This window comes from Beta vulgaris, chromosome 8 (genome assembly GCF_026745355.1).
Source record: "Beta vulgaris subsp. vulgaris cultivar EL10 chromosome 8, EL10.2, whole genome shotgun sequence".
Taxonomy (NCBI): Eukaryota; Viridiplantae; Streptophyta; class Magnoliopsida; order Caryophyllales; family Amaranthaceae; genus Beta; species Beta vulgaris.
This window is the reverse complement of record NC_079209.1, coordinates 2250400-2272952: the sequence shown is the minus strand read 5'-3', so window position 1 is coordinate 2272952 and position 22553 is coordinate 2250400. Positions and strand designations below refer to the sequence as shown.

General features: G+C 35.6%; 1 protein-coding gene across 1 annotated transcript; it reads left to right on the top strand.

Moving 5' to 3' along the window:
* The first annotated feature begins 4410 nt into the window (after positions 1–4410).
* Positions 4411–21478, top strand: LOC104900591 (apoptosis inhibitor 5-like protein API5). Its single transcript, XM_048634393.1, has 17 exons — positions 4411–4549; positions 4639–4796; positions 5826–5987; positions 7567–7666; positions 7765–7830; positions 12504–12598; positions 12727–12801; positions 13299–13448; positions 13957–14022; positions 14101–14166; positions 17753–17863; positions 18115–18204; positions 18314–18420; positions 18906–19017; positions 19198–19263; positions 19345–19448; positions 20893–21478. The coding sequence occupies exons 2-17, from the start codon at positions 4665–4667 to the stop codon at positions 21086–21088; spliced, it is 1698 nt and encodes a 565-aa protein (XP_048490350.1). The 5' UTR covers positions 4411–4549; positions 4639–4664; the 3' UTR covers positions 21089–21478.
* The last annotated feature ends 1075 nt before the right edge of the window (positions 21479–22553 follow it).

The following is a 22553-nucleotide window of genomic DNA, read 5'->3' as shown; positions in this document are numbered from 1 at the left end:
TTAAACTCAACTCATATACTAATTGTAGGTCAATCTCTAAGTAGAACCTATCATACTTGAGTTTCTTCTCTTGTTCTACTAGGAACACTAATACAACTGTTGTTCCTCTCTTGACTTCACTCAAAGTCATCTCTTTTGCTTCACTCAAAGTCCTCTATTTAGCTTCACTCAAAACCTTCTCATACAATACAACAAAAACTCACTCAAGTTCTCCCCCATGTGTTGCCATATATGATAACAATATTTATAAAATTGTTTTCCTCTTACCACTTATTTCACAAAATATATCAAAAAATATGCATTTGACTCAACTAATCAACCTTATCCCAATTAATCTTGACCAGATATATCTTATGCATTTCCGGGTTTCGTTTTAATTAGCTTTTGGATTGAAAATTTATGTCCAAAACCTAGAAAATAAAGCGTGTAAGAGTTACAAGTCAAGTCATTATTTGACATGTTTAGATTATATACATTTTTTTCTGTGTTTTTTCTTCACCTTACATATTTAATTTTAAATCTAGTAAATTCATTTAAGATCCAATAAATTATGCTAACTTCTTAAACCACATAAGATATGATTCATCAATAAGTTCTAAAACTATATAAGATAAGTTCTAATAAGTTCATATAAATTTCAATAAATTTAGATAAGCTCATTTCAAAAAAGTTCATGCAAAATAAGATAGAATCAAACATTCTTACTATTACGTTTTTTTTTTTGAGGTACTTGCAAAATTTGATGATCTCTAACAAAGTAATGTATATTGTCATGAAAAACATATTGTTACTCAAAGGTGACATACAAGTCATTCGGATCGTTTATATAGGATTATGTAACTTTCACTTAGATTTGTTTTGACGTGGGTTTGAATTAAATCGGGTTTATTTCAGGCATATGTAATCAGTTTAGGTCAATTATAATAAGGTCTTTTTTGGGCTGATTCTGCATTTGAATTAAATATATATAATATAAAAAAAATTAACTCGATAATTGCAAATAACATATAAGTAAGAGATTAAATTAGAGTAAATTACAAAGTATTAAAATAATAAAATAAAATTAAAAAATGGTTCAAATTGTAGTGAGGAATCATAATTAATGGTATAACTTGGGTTGATTGGCAATAATATTTTTTGTCGGGTCAAATTCAAGTCTGTTTAATTTGGTTCTCGTTTCGCTCGGGTTATTTTGAATCTTAATCAATTTCCAAGAGAATTCAAGTGTCGAATAGCAAGATGATTCAATTTAGATTAGGTCAATTTTGCCAATATTCACAAGCAGTTTCAAAATTTATTGATCATAATTTCCGAGGGTCATTTTCAGGTCTAATTCAAGTATCGAATAGCAAGATGAATCAATTTAGATTGAGTCAATTTTGCCAATAACGTTCACAAGCAGTTTCAAAATTTATTGATCGTGGCCAAAGAAATTGAATCTGTTCATGCAAAGAAGATGCGGGGATCGAGGAGCATACCTTTTCCAGTGAATAACTTTAAAGGCGTGGGACCATCTTCACACATTTAGCAATATATGACATTAAGTGAAGATTTCTTACAAGAGTAAAAATGTAAAATTGGAGGTGGTAAGTGGTAACTACTCGATTGTTAGAATTGATATATTGGGTTGAGTTGGTTATTTTAGGTTGACTTTATTCCATTCTATCCTTGTAATTAGGTTGGGTTCATTTTCTTTTGGGTCTTGGGTGATTAGATTAGGTCCATTTGACTTGGGTAAGGTCTGGTCATTCGCCCATTTAGGTTAGGTATTCGGTATGGTCAATTTGAAGTCAACTTTTCTATCACAAAATCATGAAATAACATTACATAACAGTCTAATCATAACAATGTATATGTAGATTTGATAACAATAGATACTAATAAATCATTCAACAATAACAATTAGTAATTTGTATAATAAAAACAATAATCTACCCAAAATCGCATATTTATGTAACCATAAATAACAAACAATTCTCAACTTAGGCTATGTTTGGCAACACTGGCTGAAATGAAGCTGAAACTGATAAGGTGGCTGAAATGGATTAGATAGTAGTTGAAAATGTTAAGGTGCTGAAACTTATAAGCTAGCTGATTGCATAACCTATTTGCAGCTTAAATATCTTTTTTAGGCTTATAAAGATAAAAAAAAATCAGGCTTTAAAAATTTTTTTAAAAAAATTCAACGCTTTATTTTACTCCAACTCAATTTCAGTCAAATTTTGGACTTAAATTTTATTTGAATTCCTCCACCAAACACCACAAATAAGGTGACTTAAAATTGTAACACCTTATCATTTAAGTCACCTGAAATGCTTCTCCAAATAGAGCCTTACTATTTTACTACCTATATTCCTTTCGTTGAAATTAGGAAATTTTGTCAAAAAAAAACCTTTTAAATGTTCAATTTTACGAGAAAAAACCTTTTATAGCATTCTTTGCGCAAAAAAAACACAAAATTAATTTTCTTGCAAGATAAAACCTATTATCATCTTTTTGTGTGGTTTTTGAGATGCATAGGGGTAGTGATGCAGTTAATGAAAATAGGGAGTTAAGGAAAGATAGAAGGATCATCATCGAAATTGAGAAAAAACACACCGCAAAATAGGAATAAGTATCTTCTTGCAAGAAAAAATTAAGTTTGTGATTTTTTCTTATAAAGAATGCTTTATAAGTTTTTTTTCGCAAAATTAAGCTTTTTTTTTGACAAATTTTCCTTGAAATTAATCAATTGTGCTCAGGATTTTGTTTTCCATCCGCAAAGTAGGATAATAATCATAGAACTGGGCTTGGCCCCTTCTAAGTTCTAATCTAGTGCTGGCCGTCATTTGTATTCCAATGGGAATGAATGTACTTTTTGCTTGCTCCTAATTTGGCCCAAACTATTTGCAAGACCTACTTTCAATGGACTTCAATTAATGCTCCTTGTATTCAAACTATTTGCAAGCCTTACTTTTGATGGAATTCAATAATGCTCCTTCATCCTTGTATACTTGTTGTGATAGTTTATTTCCCTTAATATAGGGTAATTTGGTGTAAATTTATCAAGATTTATTTTATCAGGTTTAAAACTTTATAGTCTAGTTTGATCTCCTATTTGATTATGCTTGATTGTATTGCTAATCTATAAGGAAAAAAACATATTCATGTAAGATATTATAAATTCGTCTCGTCATGAATTTTTCAAATGTTCAGTTTTCAATTTTTGAACTAATACAGAATATTATACATTTGGTACTCTAGTAGATGAAACTAAGAAGGTTTAGTATGTGGTCTAATATGAATTTTTTTAAAGTTTGGTTTGGTTTGATTTTAACAAGAATAAGTAATAAGGTCTTGAAATCCAGCGGATAAACATCACTTTAGTCTCCTTATTTCACCTATGCCTTGACCTCCTCCTTGGCCCTATATGCCTCAACCCTTCGTGCTTCTCCAACACTGCCTCCTCCTCCTCCTCCCATCCACCATCCACTATCACTACCTTGATGTCATGTTCACTGATTGTTACATTGCCTTCACGACTTAAATAGACATATAAGCGAGATTGATATCCACTCCTTGTTTAGGGGTATGCTTCAGAGGTGGATGAGTTAAAATATACATCACCACCCCCTTGTTAAAGAAAGGGGAGCTAGGCGATAAAGGTCTGTGCTTGTGTCATACAAACTTTGCTTAGAATCTTCATTATGGTACGTAAATTTTGAATCAACTTAAATAAATCAACATAATATATTTATTTGGCTCATCCTTTATTATAATATATTTATTTGGCTCGTCCTTTATTCCTTATTCAGAACGTATATGCTTAGATATACTGTGTCGGTAATATTTGCTTGTGAATATGGACGTGATTTATGGTTTTAAATTGGTGGAAGATTGTTGATAGTTGTTGGATACTTTATAATTATATATAAAATGTGTAGAATAGCATTTTGGTTTCGCACTTTAACCCATTTTCGTAAACTAATATTTTTTTTAAAAAAAAACCTTATGCTCAACTAGCGGTTTCATCAGAAAAAATCACAAATTCAATTCATGACTTTATTGAGAAAATCACTATTTCAGTTAGCAATTTACTTCAATTAGCATTTTTGCTATGAATCTAACATGAAAAAGTTTTTAGCGTGCATCCAATTCAACACGATCAAGTATGCTCAAAATATACTCTGAAAAATACCTAAATTTTAAAAAGCTTCAATTTATTCGATTAGGTAAGATAGCTAATCAGATAATAATCTCTAATAAATTACTAGCTTACCGGACATACCAACATAGCCGAGTAGTCGAATACAAAACATTGCATTCCATAATTACGAGTTAAGACTGAAAAAACCTTGATCTCCAACTCTAAAGCACTCAACTTGTGAGTTGTAACTTGTAACCAAAACTCAATAGTATTACTTCAAAAAAAAAAACCAACCCCAAGCAAAAAAAAAAACTCGCAGTTTCCTCTTTCGGTCCGCTCTATCCATACTACAAAAACCTGAAAAGTGAAAACTCCTCACTCTCTCTCTCTCCTCCGCAGACTCACACCATTAACAACCACCTTGTAAACAATTTTTGTTTCATGTTGCAATTGCATTCAACTCATCTTCTTCATCTTCATCTTCCTCACTTCACTCGTTTTCTACTTTCCAGGATTTTCTCTCTCCTCTCCTTCATCAATGGCTGACGCCGCCGCCGCAACCACCAATACAACCACCACCTCCGCCTCCGCCATCGTCGACGATGCCAAAGACATCGAGAAGCTTTACGAGTATGGCGAGCGTCTTAATGACGCCAAAGATAAGTCTCAGGTTCGCCTCTCTTTACTCATTTTTCGAGGTTCTAGGGTTTCTGGAGTTGTTTAATTGTGTTTTGTTGTTAGTTCAGTATTGAATTTGTTTTTGATTGTAGAATGGAGTTGTTCAGTTGTGAGTTGTTGTTAATTGAGTATTGAATTTGTTTTTGATTGTAGAATGGAGTTGTTCAGTTGTGTGTTGCTGTTAATTGAGTATTGAATTTGTTTTTGATTGTAGAATGAGCTGTTCGATTGTGAGTCGTTGTTAGATGAATATGGAATTTGTTTTTGATTGTAGAATGGAGTTGTTCAATTGTGAGTCGTTGTTAATTGAGTTTTGAATTTGTTTGAGCTTGTAGAATTGAGTTGTTCAATTGTCAGTTGTTAATTGAGTATTGCATTTGTTTTTGCTTGTAGAATGGAGTTTTTCAATTGCTAGTCATTGTTAATTGAGTATAGAATTTGTTTTTGATTGTAGAATGGAGTTGTTCAGTTTTGTGTTGCTGTTAATTGAGTATTGGATTTGTTTTTGGTTGTGGAATGGAGTTGTTCAATTGCCAGTCATTGTTAATTGAGTATAGAATTTGTGTTTGATTGTGGAATGGAGTTGCTCAATTGTTTGTCGTTGTGAATTGAGTTTTGAATTTGTTTTTGATTGTAGAATGAAGTTGTTCAGTTGTGTGTTGCTGTTAATTGAGCATTAAATTTGTTTTGATTGTAGAATGGAGTTGTTCAATTGTGAGTCGTTGTTAATTGAGTATTGAATCTGTTTTTTATTGTAAGAATGGAGTTGTTCAATTGTGAGTCGTTGTTAATTGAGTATTGAATCTGTTTTTGATTGTAAGAATGGAGTTGTTCAATTGTGAGTCGTTGTTAATTGAGTATTGAATCTGTTTTTGATTGTAGAATTTAGTTGTTCAATTGTGAGCTGTTGTTAAATGAGTATTAAGTTTGTTTTTGATTGTAAGAATGGAGTTGTTCAATTGTGAGTTATTGTTATTGGAGTATTGATTTTGTTTGTGGTTTTGTTGTTGGTTGGTTGTAGAACGTGAAGGATTATGAAGGGATTATACAGGCGGCCAAAGGTAGTACGAAGGAAAAACAGCTCTCTGCTCAGCTTATTCCGAGGTTCTTCAAGTACTTCCCTGACCTTTCAACCAGTGCGGTCGACGCTCATCTTGATTTGTGCGAAGAGGAAGATCTCGGGGTCAGTTTTATATACAATAAGTAGTATATATTTGGAATTTTAAGATATGATCCAACTTCGGATTGAAATTAAGAGCCAAAAGTGTTAGTACTGTAGTATTTCTCTGCTTAGAGATTGTGTGAAGTTGTTTCCGCACTCGGCAAAGTCCCCCCCCCCCCTCCCCCAATAAGAAGTTCTTATTAATGTCTGCCTCATTTTTGGAGCTTTTGTTGTGCTTCTGATTGGCTAGGTGATAGAGACTGACACTTTAATGGATTAGCTATTGGTTGTCGATGATAGAAATGAATTGGTTAAATGTTGGCTAGCTATTGTATATGGTAGTTAATGATTGCTTTGGGAATTGATGCAATGGCTCTTGGAAGGCTTTTGTCAGCTTTTGTAATCTGCACCATTGATGGTATCGAGCTTGTTGCTCAGAAATGTTTCTCAAACAACTATATTGTTTTCATGTTTCTAATTTCTGCGTCCCCTGCAAATGGAGACAATGAGACAATATTAGAGAATAAGCTATGGCCTATGAATGAAAGATTATTTGGGAGCAAAGGCCCAGCTTATGGAGCAGTGAGTCCGCTGTCAGATGTATATTAGACCCCCACTTTTAGTTTAAAGGTCTGTTTCAATTTTATGAGCTTACTTTGTTGAGAGATATGGTTGCGAGACTATGGGGCACTTTGATTAGTTATATATGGTGCTCACTGAGAACATTGGTGTCAGAGACTTTAGTTTTGCCTTGGAGGTAGTGATTTGAATTTATTTTTACTCCTGTATTATCTTCATGCGACAAGAACACACTGTACCCTAAATGAAGACCGGGTGATATATCTATGGCTCTTTTAATTATGTCACTCAGGGACTGAAGAAGTTTTTGTTCGGCTCTTTTGGTCTTTTTCATGAGACAATAACAGATTAACAGATGACAAATATTTCTGTCACTGAGAAATAAGTTTTTTAGACTTGCACAGTCTAATGTCTAATGGAGGGAAATAAATAGGAGACTTTTATCCTGCAAAACGTGCAAGGTAGAGACGACTTAGAGCCTTGCTAGTATCTTTGGTGTTACAGTAGGTTTTTTTAAATGCCTGATTTTTGCTATTTTGTCATGTCTTATGGAGGGAGGAAGGGATACATGTTTTCCCATATCTTAGCTGTTTGAAAGGTGAACTAGAACTTAATGCTCTTCTATTTCTTCGAGGTTGAAGTACAGAACTACATATCCTCTTGCTATTGAGTGTATTGGTCAATTTGCTGAATCTTGGCTTCTTTATTGGTCTGTTGATCCTCTGCAGAATGTTTTGGGAAACTGTTTTTCTTGTAACTCCAAATTTTATTATTGCCAAAGTTGTGTTGCTATGGTGAAATCCTGTGGCCTCCTAATTCAAGTCCTAATATAGCTCATGTGATGCATCAATTCAAGTACTTTTTTTTGAATGCTATAGTTTTACCTTAAATCTGAGGATCTCATTATGCTGCCTTTAGACTTTTAGGGTCTAACATATCACTTATATGTTTAAAGCTTAAGTTTGTTCTATCTTTAAGCGTTTGTGTAGATATAACTCTAACTCCCTAGTCTCTTTTGCAGGTTCGTGTTCAAGCTATCAGGGGTCTTCCCCTTTTCTGCAAGGATACACCAGAATATGTCTCTAAGATCGTTGACATTCTCGCTCAATTGCTAATGGCTGGTATTATATGCATATTGTTTTCTATATTCTAGTAGGTAGTAGCCTAGTAGGTACCCTTCTTACTTCCTAGATTCTGATGTTCAACTTTATATTGTCAGAGGAGAATGTGGAACGGGACGCAGTTCAGAAAGCCTTGATGTCTCTGCTGAGGCAGGATGTGAAAGGTGTGTTGAACTGGGTTGCATATTGTTTATGCCACTTTGTTTCTATTATCTTTCGAATTCCCGCTATGACATCCTAATTCCTATGTCTCTTAACTTCCCTTGATTTTGCTTAATGATATTTACTATGTGTTGACATTCATGGATGGTTCAGTAGTTGTCGTAAATGCTTTGAATATGCTAATTTGTCTTTTGTTTTGGAGTTGATAATTTGTAAGTTTTGTTTAGTTTGACTGATGAGGTTGCTGAACTTCAGGTTACCTTTAACTGCCTTCTTATATTCGTTGCAATTATTAAGAACTACGTCGTCTTTGTGCATAATTTTAAGGACACTTAATTGGAATTGAGCTGTTAAAATTTCTTAAAGGACTCATTTATATGTCAGATTTAATATCCAAGTTAATATGAGAGTCTATTGCTTTTCACTTTTCTCCAAGAATTCAATAATAAGCAGTTGTAAGAGAGCTTATGAAGGCAACATTAGACAAGATAATATTACTTATCTGTTAATATGAGGGAAGACTTGAAGTATCTAGAATGTGGCTCTTGCGAGTTTTGCTCTTCCTTCTGAGAGTTGCCACTATAAATAATAAAGGCTCGAGATCAGACTTATAAATCCAGTATTAATGTAATACGTCAAGGATCACTGATATAGGTGCTTGAGGATGCCCTCACACTGAAAAGTATTGAGCAAGTTGAATGGTCTGATCTGTCACATGATTTAGCCTCAACTCTTGATGTCTCAGTATGGCTAGTAGATGTATGCAGGTTGTGAATTAATTGATTTGGAGGATGGAATACAGGTGTGAGGTTATTTCACTTGTCACTTTTCTCTGCCTGAGTGTTCACACTTATGCTTGATATTGTAATAATTTGAGTCTGCAGTCTCTAGTTGCTGTACTCCATTTCCAGGTAGGTTGATTTTTTCAGAAATGCTTAGGCCCCTTCTCAATCTTGGGAGTTTAATTTTAGGAGAGCAAATTATTTTGAAATTAGAGGCATTAAAGTAAAGAGCTAAGATTTGGTAAAGGAGTTGGAGAAATGAAGAACATGAGAAACAAATTTTACTGGAAAGTGGAAATGATTGCTCGACTTTTTGAAGGCTGTCATGACTCATAAGAGAGTTCAGAATCTGAGGTTCATGAGAAATCTGGCATTGAGCTCATTGGAAATACTATTTTAGGAGAGCAAATTATTTTGAAATTAGAGGCATTAAAGGAAAGAACTAAGATTTGGTAAAGGAGTTGGAGAAATGAAGAAATTGAGAAACAAATTTTACTGGTAATTATTGATCGATTTTTTGAAGGCTGTCATGACTCATGAGAGAGTTCAGAATCTGAGGTTCATGAGAAATCTGGCATTGAGCTCATTGCAAATACTATATTGGGAGTAAGACTACTTTGCGAGATACTTGATTATCTGATTATACCAGAAAGGAGTAGAATGAACTCATGAGTTTGAGCAAGGATTCCATTAGCATAGAATTTGGTTTCCAAGTATTGGCAAGGATCTATCTATAGGATACGGCAAGGATGTAATTCAAGCTCTTCGAACAAGCTGAGAAGGCATTCAAGAGCTTAGTCCTTTGAAGGATTCATGCTCCGAGGGATCTTCTGTCTTTATAACTCAAGCATGCAGGAAATGCTTGTTGCAGCTGTTGTTGCTTCTTGTTTATATGCTCAATGTATGCAAGAAAGACATCTAGGAGCGGGGTGCGAAAGATAGTAGTTTAGTTCAGGAACGAACCAATCAAGTGAGGATCATGAACTCGTAAGAAGTTTGAATTTATGACTATGGTGGTATCTCAATATTTCTAATAATACGATTTTTTTTTTTAAACCAAGCGCCTGATGACAATGATGAAGAGTAAGACACGTTGCAGGTTGCATTGTGAATGATCAAATTGTTTCAGGCTTTGGTTCCTTGTATAAGGTTTACCTCAGGTTGGATCTACATCTACTCAATCAAAAAAGGAAGAGGGAGAGAAATACTATGATAATTTTAGAAACTTGGACTATAACAAGTCAGGAAGTTTTGATCTGAAAGCCGTTTCCTATTTACAAGAAAAAGAGCCAAAGGGCATACAATAGGATCGTCAGAAGTTGGACATGGCTAAATATGGAAGCAGATTTTGCTTGGATTGTATATTCATTTTGGAATGTCCTTGTGAAGGGGATAAGCGAAGACCCATCTGGTTAGACTCAGGGCCTTTAGAACTACTTTTGGTGCCAAGAGGTTTTCTTATGAAGTTGATTGGATGATGTGCTCCTCATGAGGATGCATCTAATATCTGTTTTGACGAGTCTTCGCCAGGCATATCTAAATATGTAACAGTTCCTAGGTTCTATGTCAGTATATTGTACATCTCTCTTCCACTTGCAACGAATTTTCAGCTCCTCCCCTTCCTTTCCCATCGCGTTGAAAGGAGAGCTGATGTTCTGCTACGATAAATCCTCCCTCGAATCGACTCAATGCTGTTGTCGCTTCTACTGTTGGCAATTGCAACATTATTGGAATTCTCGTCATATTATAGTCATTGTATTTTATGTGTTGATCTGTAAATGTCATACGTACAAGATGAACTGGGGCATTGCTTCTATCTTGTTTGTTGTTTCCGTTCTTTTACTCTGCAGCCTTGAGAAGATTTGCCATTTTTGGTCCATCTAGCTATATATAGATATGTAGAATCCGAATAGATTCACATAGGAATTGACATTGGTGCTTCTTTTTCATGCCAAGTGTCTTTACTTTTTAGGTAACAAATTATAGTGTAGTGTATGGAGACATTGATATTACTAACCATATATAATCTTCCATAATTTTATATATAATCATAATAATTAATAAATAGGATGTTAAAAAAATTGGGAAGTGTATTTTTTTCTAATCATATTCAGAATTTTCATAACCTATAATTTCAATCAAGTATCATGTTATTGGATTACTATTTACAATAATTTTAATTGGAAAATAAAAATAAATAGTAATTTTTTCAAAAAGGAAATATATTATCTAACTAAAAATATTTAACCTGTGCTTGACACGGCTCACAACTCACAACTCACAAGTCTAGTTTGGAGTTAAAAGCATAACATTTTTCTGTAATTTATAATTTCGATCAAGTTTCTTGTCATTTAATTACTTTTTTCACTTATTTGAATTAAAAGTAAAATACATAGTAATTTTTTCAAAAAGGAAATATCTTATCCAAATTAAAAATATTTAACCCCTGTATGACACTGGTCACAAGTCTAGTTTGGAGCTCAAAAGGTAGCAGGTGCTTGGTGGGTGTTAGTGCAAATTTCTTTTGGGGTACTCTTTTCACTTGTTAAGGGGAATGGCAAGTGTATGGAGTAACATGATGCTGGTTTCGGCAGGATTCAATTGTATTTAGTTCTATTTCTCAGCTGATCTAATCTGGCTACAGTTGATGGAGCTCTACTGAATCTTTTTCTTCTTTTCTTTACTTATTTTGATCCATTGTATGCCCTTTTAGATCCAGATGACCCTTTCAACTGCCGTATGTATATATATACATATAGATCCTTACTGTGACTACCTTTCTTTTACTATCATCTCTTGTCATCTTCTCCCAATTTTCTGGATCAAGGTTTCTGCGTGCCAGCACATAGGATACTTAAAATTTCTAGTCTTACTGAGGTGTCAGATCTTGGTTTCCAAGGGCTGATTGGGAATTCTGTGGCTGAAAGCATCCTGACTCGTTAAGATTGGGCTACTAAAATTCATATTTTTTTATTTGTGGTATTCTAAGATTCAATGATGACTTTTGATTGTGGTTAATCCTGGGATATAGCGGTGTATTGGGTGATACATGTTGATGTTTCTGCTTGCCAAACCAAGTTATAAATGGCCATGTGTTGGTCAATACAGGCCAATGTGGCTGCTATGGCCAATATAAATATCTGATTATTTTACTGGGAGTCTGTTTATGCTGTATCATTTTTATACTTCTGTGATGTGTGTATATTGCATTGTTTACATTCGCAACTGTGATGCAAACCGTGCTTTTGATGGTGCGATTGAAATATTTTAGATAGTGTGTGCTGTAATAACATTTGATGGGGACAGTCATATAAGGGTTGTAGTGAACAATGTCTTGCTGGCATATGGTTTTTCAATTATTAGGATAAACGTATACTCTTGCGAAGTTTATTTTTTGTAGTTCAGATATACGTTATGCTGGTTTACTAGTGTCGGTAGAGCTTGAGGCTGAGGGAGCTAATGGCTTAACAAGCAGGTTTCCCCTGTTCTTGTTGGCAGATTTGTGGCCAGTGGGGTGCATTCTCTAGTCTACTAAGCTCACTTCAACTTTACTCAAATAACCGTATGCATTAACCTTAGGTCTTCTGCTTCGGCATGACTATGGTGCTTGAATATAAAGCACAAGCAATTTATTTTGTGGCTGTAGCTCTGGGACCAGAGCTGTGAAATCTGGCTGTCATATTCCTTTTTGTTTAATAGGGTTAGAGGAATGACTAATGAGGATTAGAAAGCTTGATTTAAGAACAAGGAGATAATTTGTTATTGAACTTATTGAAGCTTTAATATAGCACAATATACTGGTTCTGTTCTGAAAATTTGCAATATGGCTTCTGGAATTTGCATTACTAAAATTGCATCTCTTGATGTTGAGTTTGATGTTATTTCAATTGCAGCATCATTATCAGCATTGTTTAAGCATGTTGAGAGCATAGATGAGAGTACTGACGAAACTATTCGGGATAAGGTTTTAACCTTTATCAGAGACAAGGTACCGATTGTCATATAGCTGTCACTCAATTCTCATTTGCTGTAATTTGATGTTCCACCCTCAGTTGTGTGCAGCAATGGTAGCACATAGACTCTTCTGTATCATAACTACATAAGTTGTCTTTGCAGGTTTTTCCCCTGAAAGCTGAACTTCTAAAGCCACAAGAGCAAATGGAGAGACATATAACTGAGTTAGTTAAAAAGGTATCTTTTACATAATGATATTAATCTAATTTGTGCTATGGAAGTTGCTGAATATTCTTTTGTTGGCCTTGTTGCTGTGTGATTAATATCAATTACTCCCTCAGCTAGTCATCCCCATAATGGATTCCCAATTTTTCATATTAGTTTGCCCTGGTTAGATACCCCGTTTCCTTTTTTAGATTGGGTCCATTATCTCAACTTGCTTTCTCCTCAATGTAATATTAACCACTATCTCCAGTCACATTTACTTTTCCCTTCTTTTAGATGAAATACTACCTACACTATCTTAATTATATCTAGTTCACTTTTCTCATTATAATATGGCCTACTATTTGCAATCACATCTATGTTTTCTCTCTTCTCAACATAATATTACCCATGCTACAACTATGTATCCAAAAGAAATGGGTAATCCTCAAAGGAGAAAGGGAGTATATTAACAGTCATCTGCTTTTGTTGGTTTGTTTGATCATTATTGACTACTGAATGTATTGCAGAGTCTGCGAGACGTAACTGGTGCTGAATTTAAGATGTTCATAGACTTTTTAAAGAGTTTGACCCTATTTGGTGATAAAGCTCCTCCAGAGCGTCTCCGGGAACTTATTGAAATTATAGAAAGCCAAGCTGATCTGGATGCACAATTTGATGTAAGTGTAATAATGGGTTTCTCCTTGACAATACCTTATATAGAAGTTTACTTTTCGTGTTTTAGACTTCAAAACATAGCTGTTAATCAGACAGGTCAGCAAACAGGATGCATGTGTTAGTCTAGTAAATCAGTCTTAGGTGTGAAATGGGATGCATATATACTAATATTAATTTTTAGTCCTCAAAGCTGTAAGATTCCTCGCTCTTTAAGACGTAAATCAACCATGTTTAATCTGGATGATAAAAATTAAAAAGATAAAGAGTAATAGTATTCTTGCATTTTGGACTGTCTTTCTCATTCCTATTGATGATAAAATGACAGGAAATAATGCTGCTTTTGGATATCTTTTGTTCTTTATCTTATATTTGTTTCCTTTCTCCCCTTTTTTTGGGGGGGAGACAATGCTTAGCTGGATTTGCGTTATCTGAAAAAAAGAATCTTTTTGGGGGTGAGCTTGATTAAAATAAGCTTCCTAACTCGAATTTGTCAATGTCTCTCAATTGCAGGTCCTAGATGTAGACCATATTAACAGGCTTATATCATGCCAATACATTGCCATTCCCTTTTTCATGGTATATAATGTCTTTTATTTCACCTTAATTTTTTAAAGCAAATACTCTTCCTTGTACTTATAGCCTTATTTTGCACAGCGGGGTGCAACCAACAGCAATTTTCTTAACTATGTGCACAAACATATAATTCCAGTTTTTGATAAGGTAATTTCTCATCTAAAGCAACTTATATTGTGGTGTAAGTCATACTCATTATTTTTGTAAATGTGCATTTTTTTTCTTTATGTTTAAACTCTTAAATTTGATTCTTACATGCCTATGGCATCTCAGCTAGTAAGTAGTCTGTACTAGTTTATTAGAATCATGTATCGGTGTGGGTTTATTTAGAAGTACAACTGTAAGCATGAGGCATATCAATCACAATGTTGGTGAAAGTAAGCTAAGCTATGCCTGATGCAAAATACTTAAACTTGATGAAGATGAGATGAAATTGAAAACCTTGAGTGTAGCCCAGAAGTGCCTTGCTCATATTTGTCTGCTTTTAAGTTTTCTTAGTTTAGTCAAACGTGAAGTTACATTCTTTAGCTCTAACCTTTTGGTGATTTTCCAACCAAGCTTAGCTCGTGAAGGGCTTGTACCCAAACAGGCATTTACAAGTCATCAATAGAAATATTGTAGCATACCAAGTTTTTGTGTAATTTTAACTTGTTTGTGGGCTTGTCAATCTATTTACATTTAAGAACAAAATAAATTTCTCCTACTAACTACTATATCATTTAAAAACCTTGTAAATGAGCTGAAGCTGATGAGTTTTAATTGATCAAATGAACAAGACGATTGTTGAATATATGTAATTATTAATAAACATATATGAGCTCAGTTAGTACAAGTTGCTTAATAATTGAACTCCTTTATGGTCCGAGTAAGTGAAGGATTTTCTATGACGACTTTAAACAACATCTGTTGTCATGGTTCTCAAAAGTTTCACATGGAGCAGATTGGATTGAGCATTAGGGTGTGATACCTCAATCGAAGCGGCATGGTGAATTGTAGAGACTCATGCTTTTGTAAAATGAGGTAGAAAAAGGATTTTCCTCAACGTTTGGCAATGGTAACCATCTTGGAATGTAAGAGGTAGTCGTGACCTCAGACGCGTCAAAAATTGTGGACAAAGGTTCATCTCTATATCTCCATCAAAAGTATATGGCACTATTGGTGATTCTTCAATAAAAATCGAGGAACTCGAGGATATCTAACATTTTTACTTGTTGCCTTCAATAAACTCTCTTGTCTGTCCCTTTTGCCTTCTTCAAATTCATTGAACTCTTTTGAAGCTTCTTTGCCATAGCTCTGTCTCCAAGCTGGCAATACTACAAGCATGAGTCCCTATTCAAGGGCATAGATAGGAATGGCAATAGGTCTGATCGTCCATGTATGGTCCACCTCTGTTCGAATTCGGATTTGTTTAGTCAGATTCGGATATTATTTATCATATTTGAATAAGATTAATTTTTCCCAGACCGGGTTGGGTTTGAATCTGATTCAGATTTTGTTATCACAGAGGTCACAGATAAGAGTTTTAGAAAACAATTATACTATATTTACTTTATTTCGATTGATGCAAACATACTTATACTTCCTCCGCTTCTTTATTAATCACTACATAGTACATACCCATCGGGCACACACATTAAGATAATGGATATAGTAGACACACATGAGACTTTGAGAGACAACTAGACAAGTGGTCCCCAATACCACGTGAAAAAGAACAACCTATGAGAGAGAAAAGTCACCAGAAGCGGTTATGTAGTGATAAATAGTGAACTTCCATAAAGAGGAAATGCAGTATTTGATAAAGTACGTAGGACGTATATGGTAATATAGCCTGAAATGTATTCTTATATATGGTGAGAGTAAGCATGTTATGCCATCAACACACGAAAGCAACCAAATAGCCATATTGATTATTGGATCCCAAATTATGACCTAATTGCAATTTAAATCATTTTAAGCTCATATGGGGGGGGGGGGTGTTTCATTCCAAGGTATGGGCTGGGATCCAACCAAACCAATACCACTTGTTTGGTTCACAATTTGTGCAATTTTTATACCTGGGGATACCTCTTCCACTCATGGAATCAACAAAAGAATTCAATATTGTGATTCATGTATGCTTTTGCAGCCGACCATCATTTGCCCCATCACCCACCTCCTGTGATACCTCTTCCAAATCCATTATTGTCAACCACCATTGTAATTAACGTATGCAAAATAGTCACTTCTTTAATTGTGAAATTTATTTGATATAGACCATCAATTCTCATTTTCGGCCATTAAAGTTCCAGATCTGGAACTCTAATGGACAAAACAAAGAATTTATGGTTGAAGTATTACATTCTGGTGGCAGTCCGCTCAGTGGCAGTGGTGGAGGAAGATCAAGGTTTTCTTGGAAGATGAACCAGTGTGGTGGAAGAGCCAAATAGCTTGTTATATTTATATTGAATGGGGCAGCCATGTTTATAGGAGAAAGAGAGAGATGCTTAAAAAAAAGAAAACGAAGCATTTGGGTTGTGTTTAGACTTGGTTTCAAGTATTAAAAAAAAGAGAGAGATGATTATAAATGTTGCTCATTCCAAACCCATGGGTTTCATATCTACCCCAATACCTGGCTCCAAAACTGAACCAAACACTTCCGTATGGTGCTCATGCATCACTGTACAACCTATCTTCGTATCTCTTGGTCTTGGAAAGTTGGAAACTACATGTGGACTAGTCTTATCTGTATATGCTAGTTGCATACATCTGGACCTTCCTTTTATTGCTTTAGCTTGTTTGGATTTAAGAGAACCAGATAAGTCATACTTCTAGTTGCAACTAACCTCTTTGGCACACAGATTTAGGAGGATGCTGGATAAGTACATGCACAAAGTATTCAAATAATTTAAACATCAAGTAACCTAATCACTCCCTTTCCCGTGTTTAAATCATACTTCTTCCATTCGTTTTATAATTGGAACGTTTTGAATTCTAGAGTGATCGTATACTAACCTTGACCATATTATTAATGTAGATAAAATAAATGTTATTCCATCATGTAATATAATGTTGGATTAGTGCTGAAACAAAATATCAACTTTTTATCATTTTTACTAAATAGATTTATTAAGCAATTGATGCCTTGATGGTTAACGTTATGTGTTGGCAATCTTGAAATTCAATACGCTGCAATTATAAGAGAATGGTGGAATAATTAATCATTTTGTCTATTTACTTTCTTTTTCATCCCTTTGAAATTGCATGTCAAAGAGGTTGGTTTGCAAGTATTACGAAATTGAGAATTTTTTTTTTTTTTTTTTTGTTGTTGTTGTTGTAAAATACTTCAATTTTTATCCATGGATGTGATCATCTCTGACAACGCAAGTCTTTTTTCTGGACTATTTTAATCTTAAGATGTAAATTGACTGAATGATATTTCTCTTCTGCTGTTTGCTTCTTTCTTGCTCTTAAGTACTACGCCAGTCAGTTGACTTTTGGTTCAAAATTTAAATGTCTTTGTAAAGAGCCTCTTTTTCAGTTGTATATGTTTAGACTAGAATTCTTTGTTGAGATTGGGTGTTACTGCATATAACTCTCGATTCAAGGTGGTAGCTTTGTTAGAGGCACTGTGGTAGCTTTATGCCAACGTGGTAATGCGGTAGGCATTACTACCTATGGCTTTTGATTTTTGCTTTTGTAAGGGTTTTACAACTTTTTTAGCTCCCTTATTTGTCTTTTTTCCTTCACTTAGCTTCCAGAGGACCGGAAGCTGGATCTGCTGAAAAATCTTGCTGAAAGTTCTCCGTATACCACACCACAGGATGCACGCCAGATCCTTCCTTCCTTTGTTCAGCTTCTAAAGGTATCTATCGTACTACTTTGTGTTACACATTTTTGGAAGTGCAGCATATCATATTCTTCTGCGTTCTGCCAGACAAGAAAAAGACTGAAGAGAGAGATTGGGAGCACTTTTCATTTAAAATTCTGTTACACGTGGTTTTTCCATTTTAAACAATTTTGTTTTGGTTTTCCTTCCTGTGAAGAGAGTTATGTGTGCTCCCAAAGGGTACTGCTAGAGTCCAGGACCTTACCATATCCCTTTCTTTGTTTCAGAAATACATGCCTCGGAAGAGGACTGGAGAAGAGATGAACTTCACTTATGTCGAGTGCTTATTGTACACGTTTCACCAATTGGCTTCAAAGGTTCTATAGTTTCCTCAATGTCCATTTCTTGTCCTTCCACAATCCGTACATGTGGGCTTTTGATGTTTCTCTTACTTATGCATGTTTTCTCTTGCTTTATTGTGTCCAGGCTCCCAATGCCAGCAACAGCTTATGTGGTTACAAAATTGTTACTGGCCAACCATCTGATAGGATAGGGGAGGACTTCTCAGAGCAGTACAAGGACTTTACTGAGAGGTAACATTTATCTATTGCACTTGATCTGCTTAGAGTATTTCATTAAGAATTGGAAAGTGAGGTTTAAATGGTCAGATTTTTTTGATTTACCTACACTCTTACTGTTTGTTTGGCCAACGATTGCTAGAGAGAATTGACTAGTCAATAGTGGAAACAGGCAGCACGATAAATAGAACGTATGAGATGCACATCTACCACGTGTCTTAGTGAAGGCAGTTGTGGAATTTGAAAATTGGACTGAGTGAGCAATGGAGAATTCAAAATTCTAATGTTCTATTTTCTGACATAAATGTGTAGTATAAAAATGAAAACTGATGTATGTCTCAAATTATTACCAATTTTAGTGTACCCTATTATCAGATTTAGACTCAGTTTGTAATTCGTTTTAGTATGCCAGTTATTCTATTATAATGGATTAATGTATTAATTCTTCTCTAATTGTTAGAAATCTGATCATAAATACTCCCTTTGTTTGGTTGCCACAGGTTGAAATGTGTTGAGGAGCTATCCAGGGCTACCATGAAGAAGTTGACTCAGGGTATGGATGAACAAAACAAGAGGATGGCATCTGCATCCGACGAAGTTAAAGAGAAGATTGTAAGTTTATGCTTTTCTATTATACTACGTCAATGCAAGGTAGATGCTTAACTTCTGGATTTTTTTTTGGGGGGGGGAGTGTGGGATAGAGTTTTTTATTAAAGTAAAGGGGTGGCAATAATTTCCTTGGAAGGCTAGATGTTGCTGCATTGTTTGATCTAGGTCTTGGCTCTTCTGCAGAAAACTGAAAAGCAAAATGCCACAACAGGACTGAAAACCTGCAACAACATTCTGGCTATGACACAGGTATGAAAAAATTAGAACTTTATGTCTTGCGTCCTTTATGAAGTCCAGAAGCAATGTACTAACTTCCATTTCCTGATTCAGCCACTACATAAAAATTCACCTTCCTTTATTGGGGACAAGAGGATCAACTTATCATGGAAAGAACCAGTAAAATCAGCCGTTCATTCAGCTACTGCTAATGCTGGGTAAGAATTACATGTCCAACTCTTAGAATTGTTTTTGGGTGTACAGGCTCATGGCCACTCTTACTTAGTGAGCATTGAGTAGAGTAGTTTCTCCCTAATCAAGTAATAAGACATTTTATTCCTATAAAAAAAAAGAAAAATATAATCAGACATTTTACTTTTGACTTCGTGTCCTTAGAAAGGATACTGCTAAAGAATCCCCCTCGGTGCTGATTAAAACCATATTAATTACAGAAGTGTATCTTCACATAATTGAATCTCTTATTGTAGTTCCAAAGTTAAAAATATCATTGACAATAAAATTTACCCCAATTTCCAAAACCTTCTGTTGACAGCTTTTCCCTCCTCTCTTAACCCTTATTTTCTGGTACCTGGAATTGGATGTCACTGATATGGTGATAATCTCAGCCAAGTTCATCCACACCAACCTGGAAAGCGTGAAGATTTGATGTGTTGCCATCTCCGTCACAATAATCATCACCACTTAAAAACCCAGCCATTGTTTCCATGGCCGTTTGAGATGTCTCTTCACCACTAAGAAAATCGCTTTAAAGAAGAGAAGTTTAGAAAAAATCAAGTAAAAGATAACAAAAAGTAGAGAGTAGTTCTGAGAACTTCAGGATTCATAAGAAAACTTCAGGATGTTAAGAAAATTTTAGAAAAAAAAAAAAAGAAAATTGCAGAAAAAAATAAGACAGGCTCCGAATAAATAAGGTGTCGAGAACATACCTTAAATATTATCGTGCAAAACCTAGTTCTGTTAGTAGCTAAATCAGTAAAAGAAAATTGGTGATCATTTGTTTAGCTTGTCTGCAACAGTTGAGCAACAGTTTCTAGCTTCAAAGTCAGAATGTTGATTTTCAATGTAGTTAATAGTTCTGTCATGAATGGAAGTTTGTTTAGCTTCTACAATCTAGAAATATTAACTATCATTCATGGGAAATTTCTAGCATTTGCTTCGGATAAAAGAATAACTTGAAAATTTCTAGCATTTGCTTCGGATAAAAGAATAACTTGTAAAAAGGAATTTTTTTTGTGATCTACTCCCTCTGTTTCTTAAGGATCTTATTTATTGTAGCAAGGAAGCTAAGGCAAGGAGAGAGTGTGTGAAAGCGGGTCCTTTTTGTTTATTTAAATAGGAGAAAGAATGTGGTTGTGAGAGATTGTATTATTATGTGGTTGAACAAGTGGAGTAAGTAGTGAGAAGAGAACAAAACTTTGCCGAATAAGGAATTAAAGTAAAAGTAGGAAGATCTATAAGGAACACACTTAAGCAGAAAGTAGGAAAATCCTTAAAAGATGTAGGGAGTACTAGGCTTGATAAAGAGCCAATTTCAGAGGCTTGCGGCTTGCCTCGAAATACGTGTCTAAAGTATGTGGCTAGAGACAATTCAAATGATGTATATGTTTTTCCGGGGAAATTTGATACATGGTACTTTTGCAGGGGGAAACGACCTGCTAGCTCTTCCCAGAATGGTTCCAACAGCCATGCTGCCAAAAAAGGCCGTGGAGGCGGAGGATATCAGAACCAGCTCGTTAATAGGGCGCTGGAAGGTATTTCTTATGGAGGGAGAAGCGGTGGTAGAGGGGGCAGAGGAAGAGGATGGGGTGGACGTGGTAGAGGGAGGGGATTTCGGTAAAATCCCGAGTTCTAGATTTGCTAGGTAGGCGGAATGCTATTTAAAGTGGCAGTGTGGTTGAAAGCTGGAAATTTTTACACAAAGAACTCAACTGTGCCGTAGAATGTTCAGAAGTACACTTGATTGGCAAATGACAAGTTTTGTGTTATGGGGAAGTGGCTGAGCTGATGTTTAGTTTGTACTTTGTAGGGATGAGATTTTCTTGATTACATTCTTAACTGGATATTTGTTTATTTTGGGGTTTTTTTAATAGGCTTTGATATTTCTTCATCTGTCTAATTTGTATTATCTAGTAGCTTTTTTTACGTGGTTATCTGTAGTTTTAGGGATTTTGCTTGTTTTGCTCAATTTTCTCAGTTATAGTAATGGACTAATGCTATCTTGCAAGTACGCAGATGTTTATTCTAATACAATTGATATGTACACTAGGTGCGCCTCAAAATCTCTAAGCAATCGTGTATGGGTGTAACCCAAATTTGCTAGCGGACATTGTATATTGGCCGAGAGCAAATCAAGGTGACGTGGGCTCACAAAAGGAGTGACCACTCCAAATTCGTCATCTTTTGTCTTCATGCTGAGACCGCCGTCACGGCCAAGGAAAACGACAAGTAAAGGGAATCTTCCCTCTGACAAGATCAATCACAACAGTACAAGTGTCACAAGATTACACGCCCTGTCAGGTGAATAGTACGCCTATAAATAGCCATCCAGTACTATTCCTGCAGGTACATTCTCTCATACTAAAAATAGCCTATATCTCTCTCTAAGCTCTCTCTCTCTCTAGAATCCTCTTGAGTAATTAGCTGACTTGAGCGTCGGAGGGGGTTTCCTCGAAACACCCCCGAGGGTAGCTCACGTTTGTTATGTTGCAGATCCCTCACGGACATCCATTACTGTCGGACAACTCTCAAAGAGTCCGGCACCGTTTTCGATACCGAAACAACTGGCGCTAGAAGGAGGGGACCTCACCCTTTCTAAGGTATCAGTCATGGAAGCACAAACAACGCTACCCTGGTCAGCCTGAGCTTGAGCAAGGCCAGAATTCCTCGCAGCCAGTCATCACTGGTGCGTTGGGAAATCCACAGTTCCAATACCGGACACCAGGAAGCGAGGAGCAAACCCCAAATACCAACGTACCATTCAACTTGGCACAGCTCAGTCAATTCTCTCCTGAGCAATTGCAAACGGTCGCATCATTTATCCAGATGCTGACAGGTAATCCTCAACAAAATGCTCCTCCCCAACCCTCTGGCGGTACACGTAAGCGACCACCAGCTCTGGCTGGTAGGAACGCGGACGGGACCCCGCTCCGAAAAATGCAGTCCTTGGGAAGAGAGGGACGGGAAATGGAGAAGAAAATAGACCGATCTGATTATGAGGAGGAATTCTGGAAACTGAGGAGGTATACTATTCTGAAGAGGAAACGCAGGGTCACTCCCGCCGTGAGTACAGTACCGTCGGTGCT

Excerpts from the sequence above, each read along its gene's own strand:
- LOC104900591 (XM_048634393.1), top strand. The coding sequence starts at position 4,665 with ATGGCTGACGCCGCCGCCGCAACCACCAATACAACCACCACCTCCGCC. Across the intron at positions 5,988-7,566 it reads GCGAAGAGGAAGATCTCGGG|GTTCGTGTTCAAGCTATCAG; the intron begins GTCAGTTTTATA and ends TCTCTTTTGCAG. Across the intron at positions 13,449-13,956 it reads ATCTGGATGCACAATTTGAT|GTCCTAGATGTAGACCATAT; the intron begins GTAAGTGTAATA and ends TCTCAATTGCAG.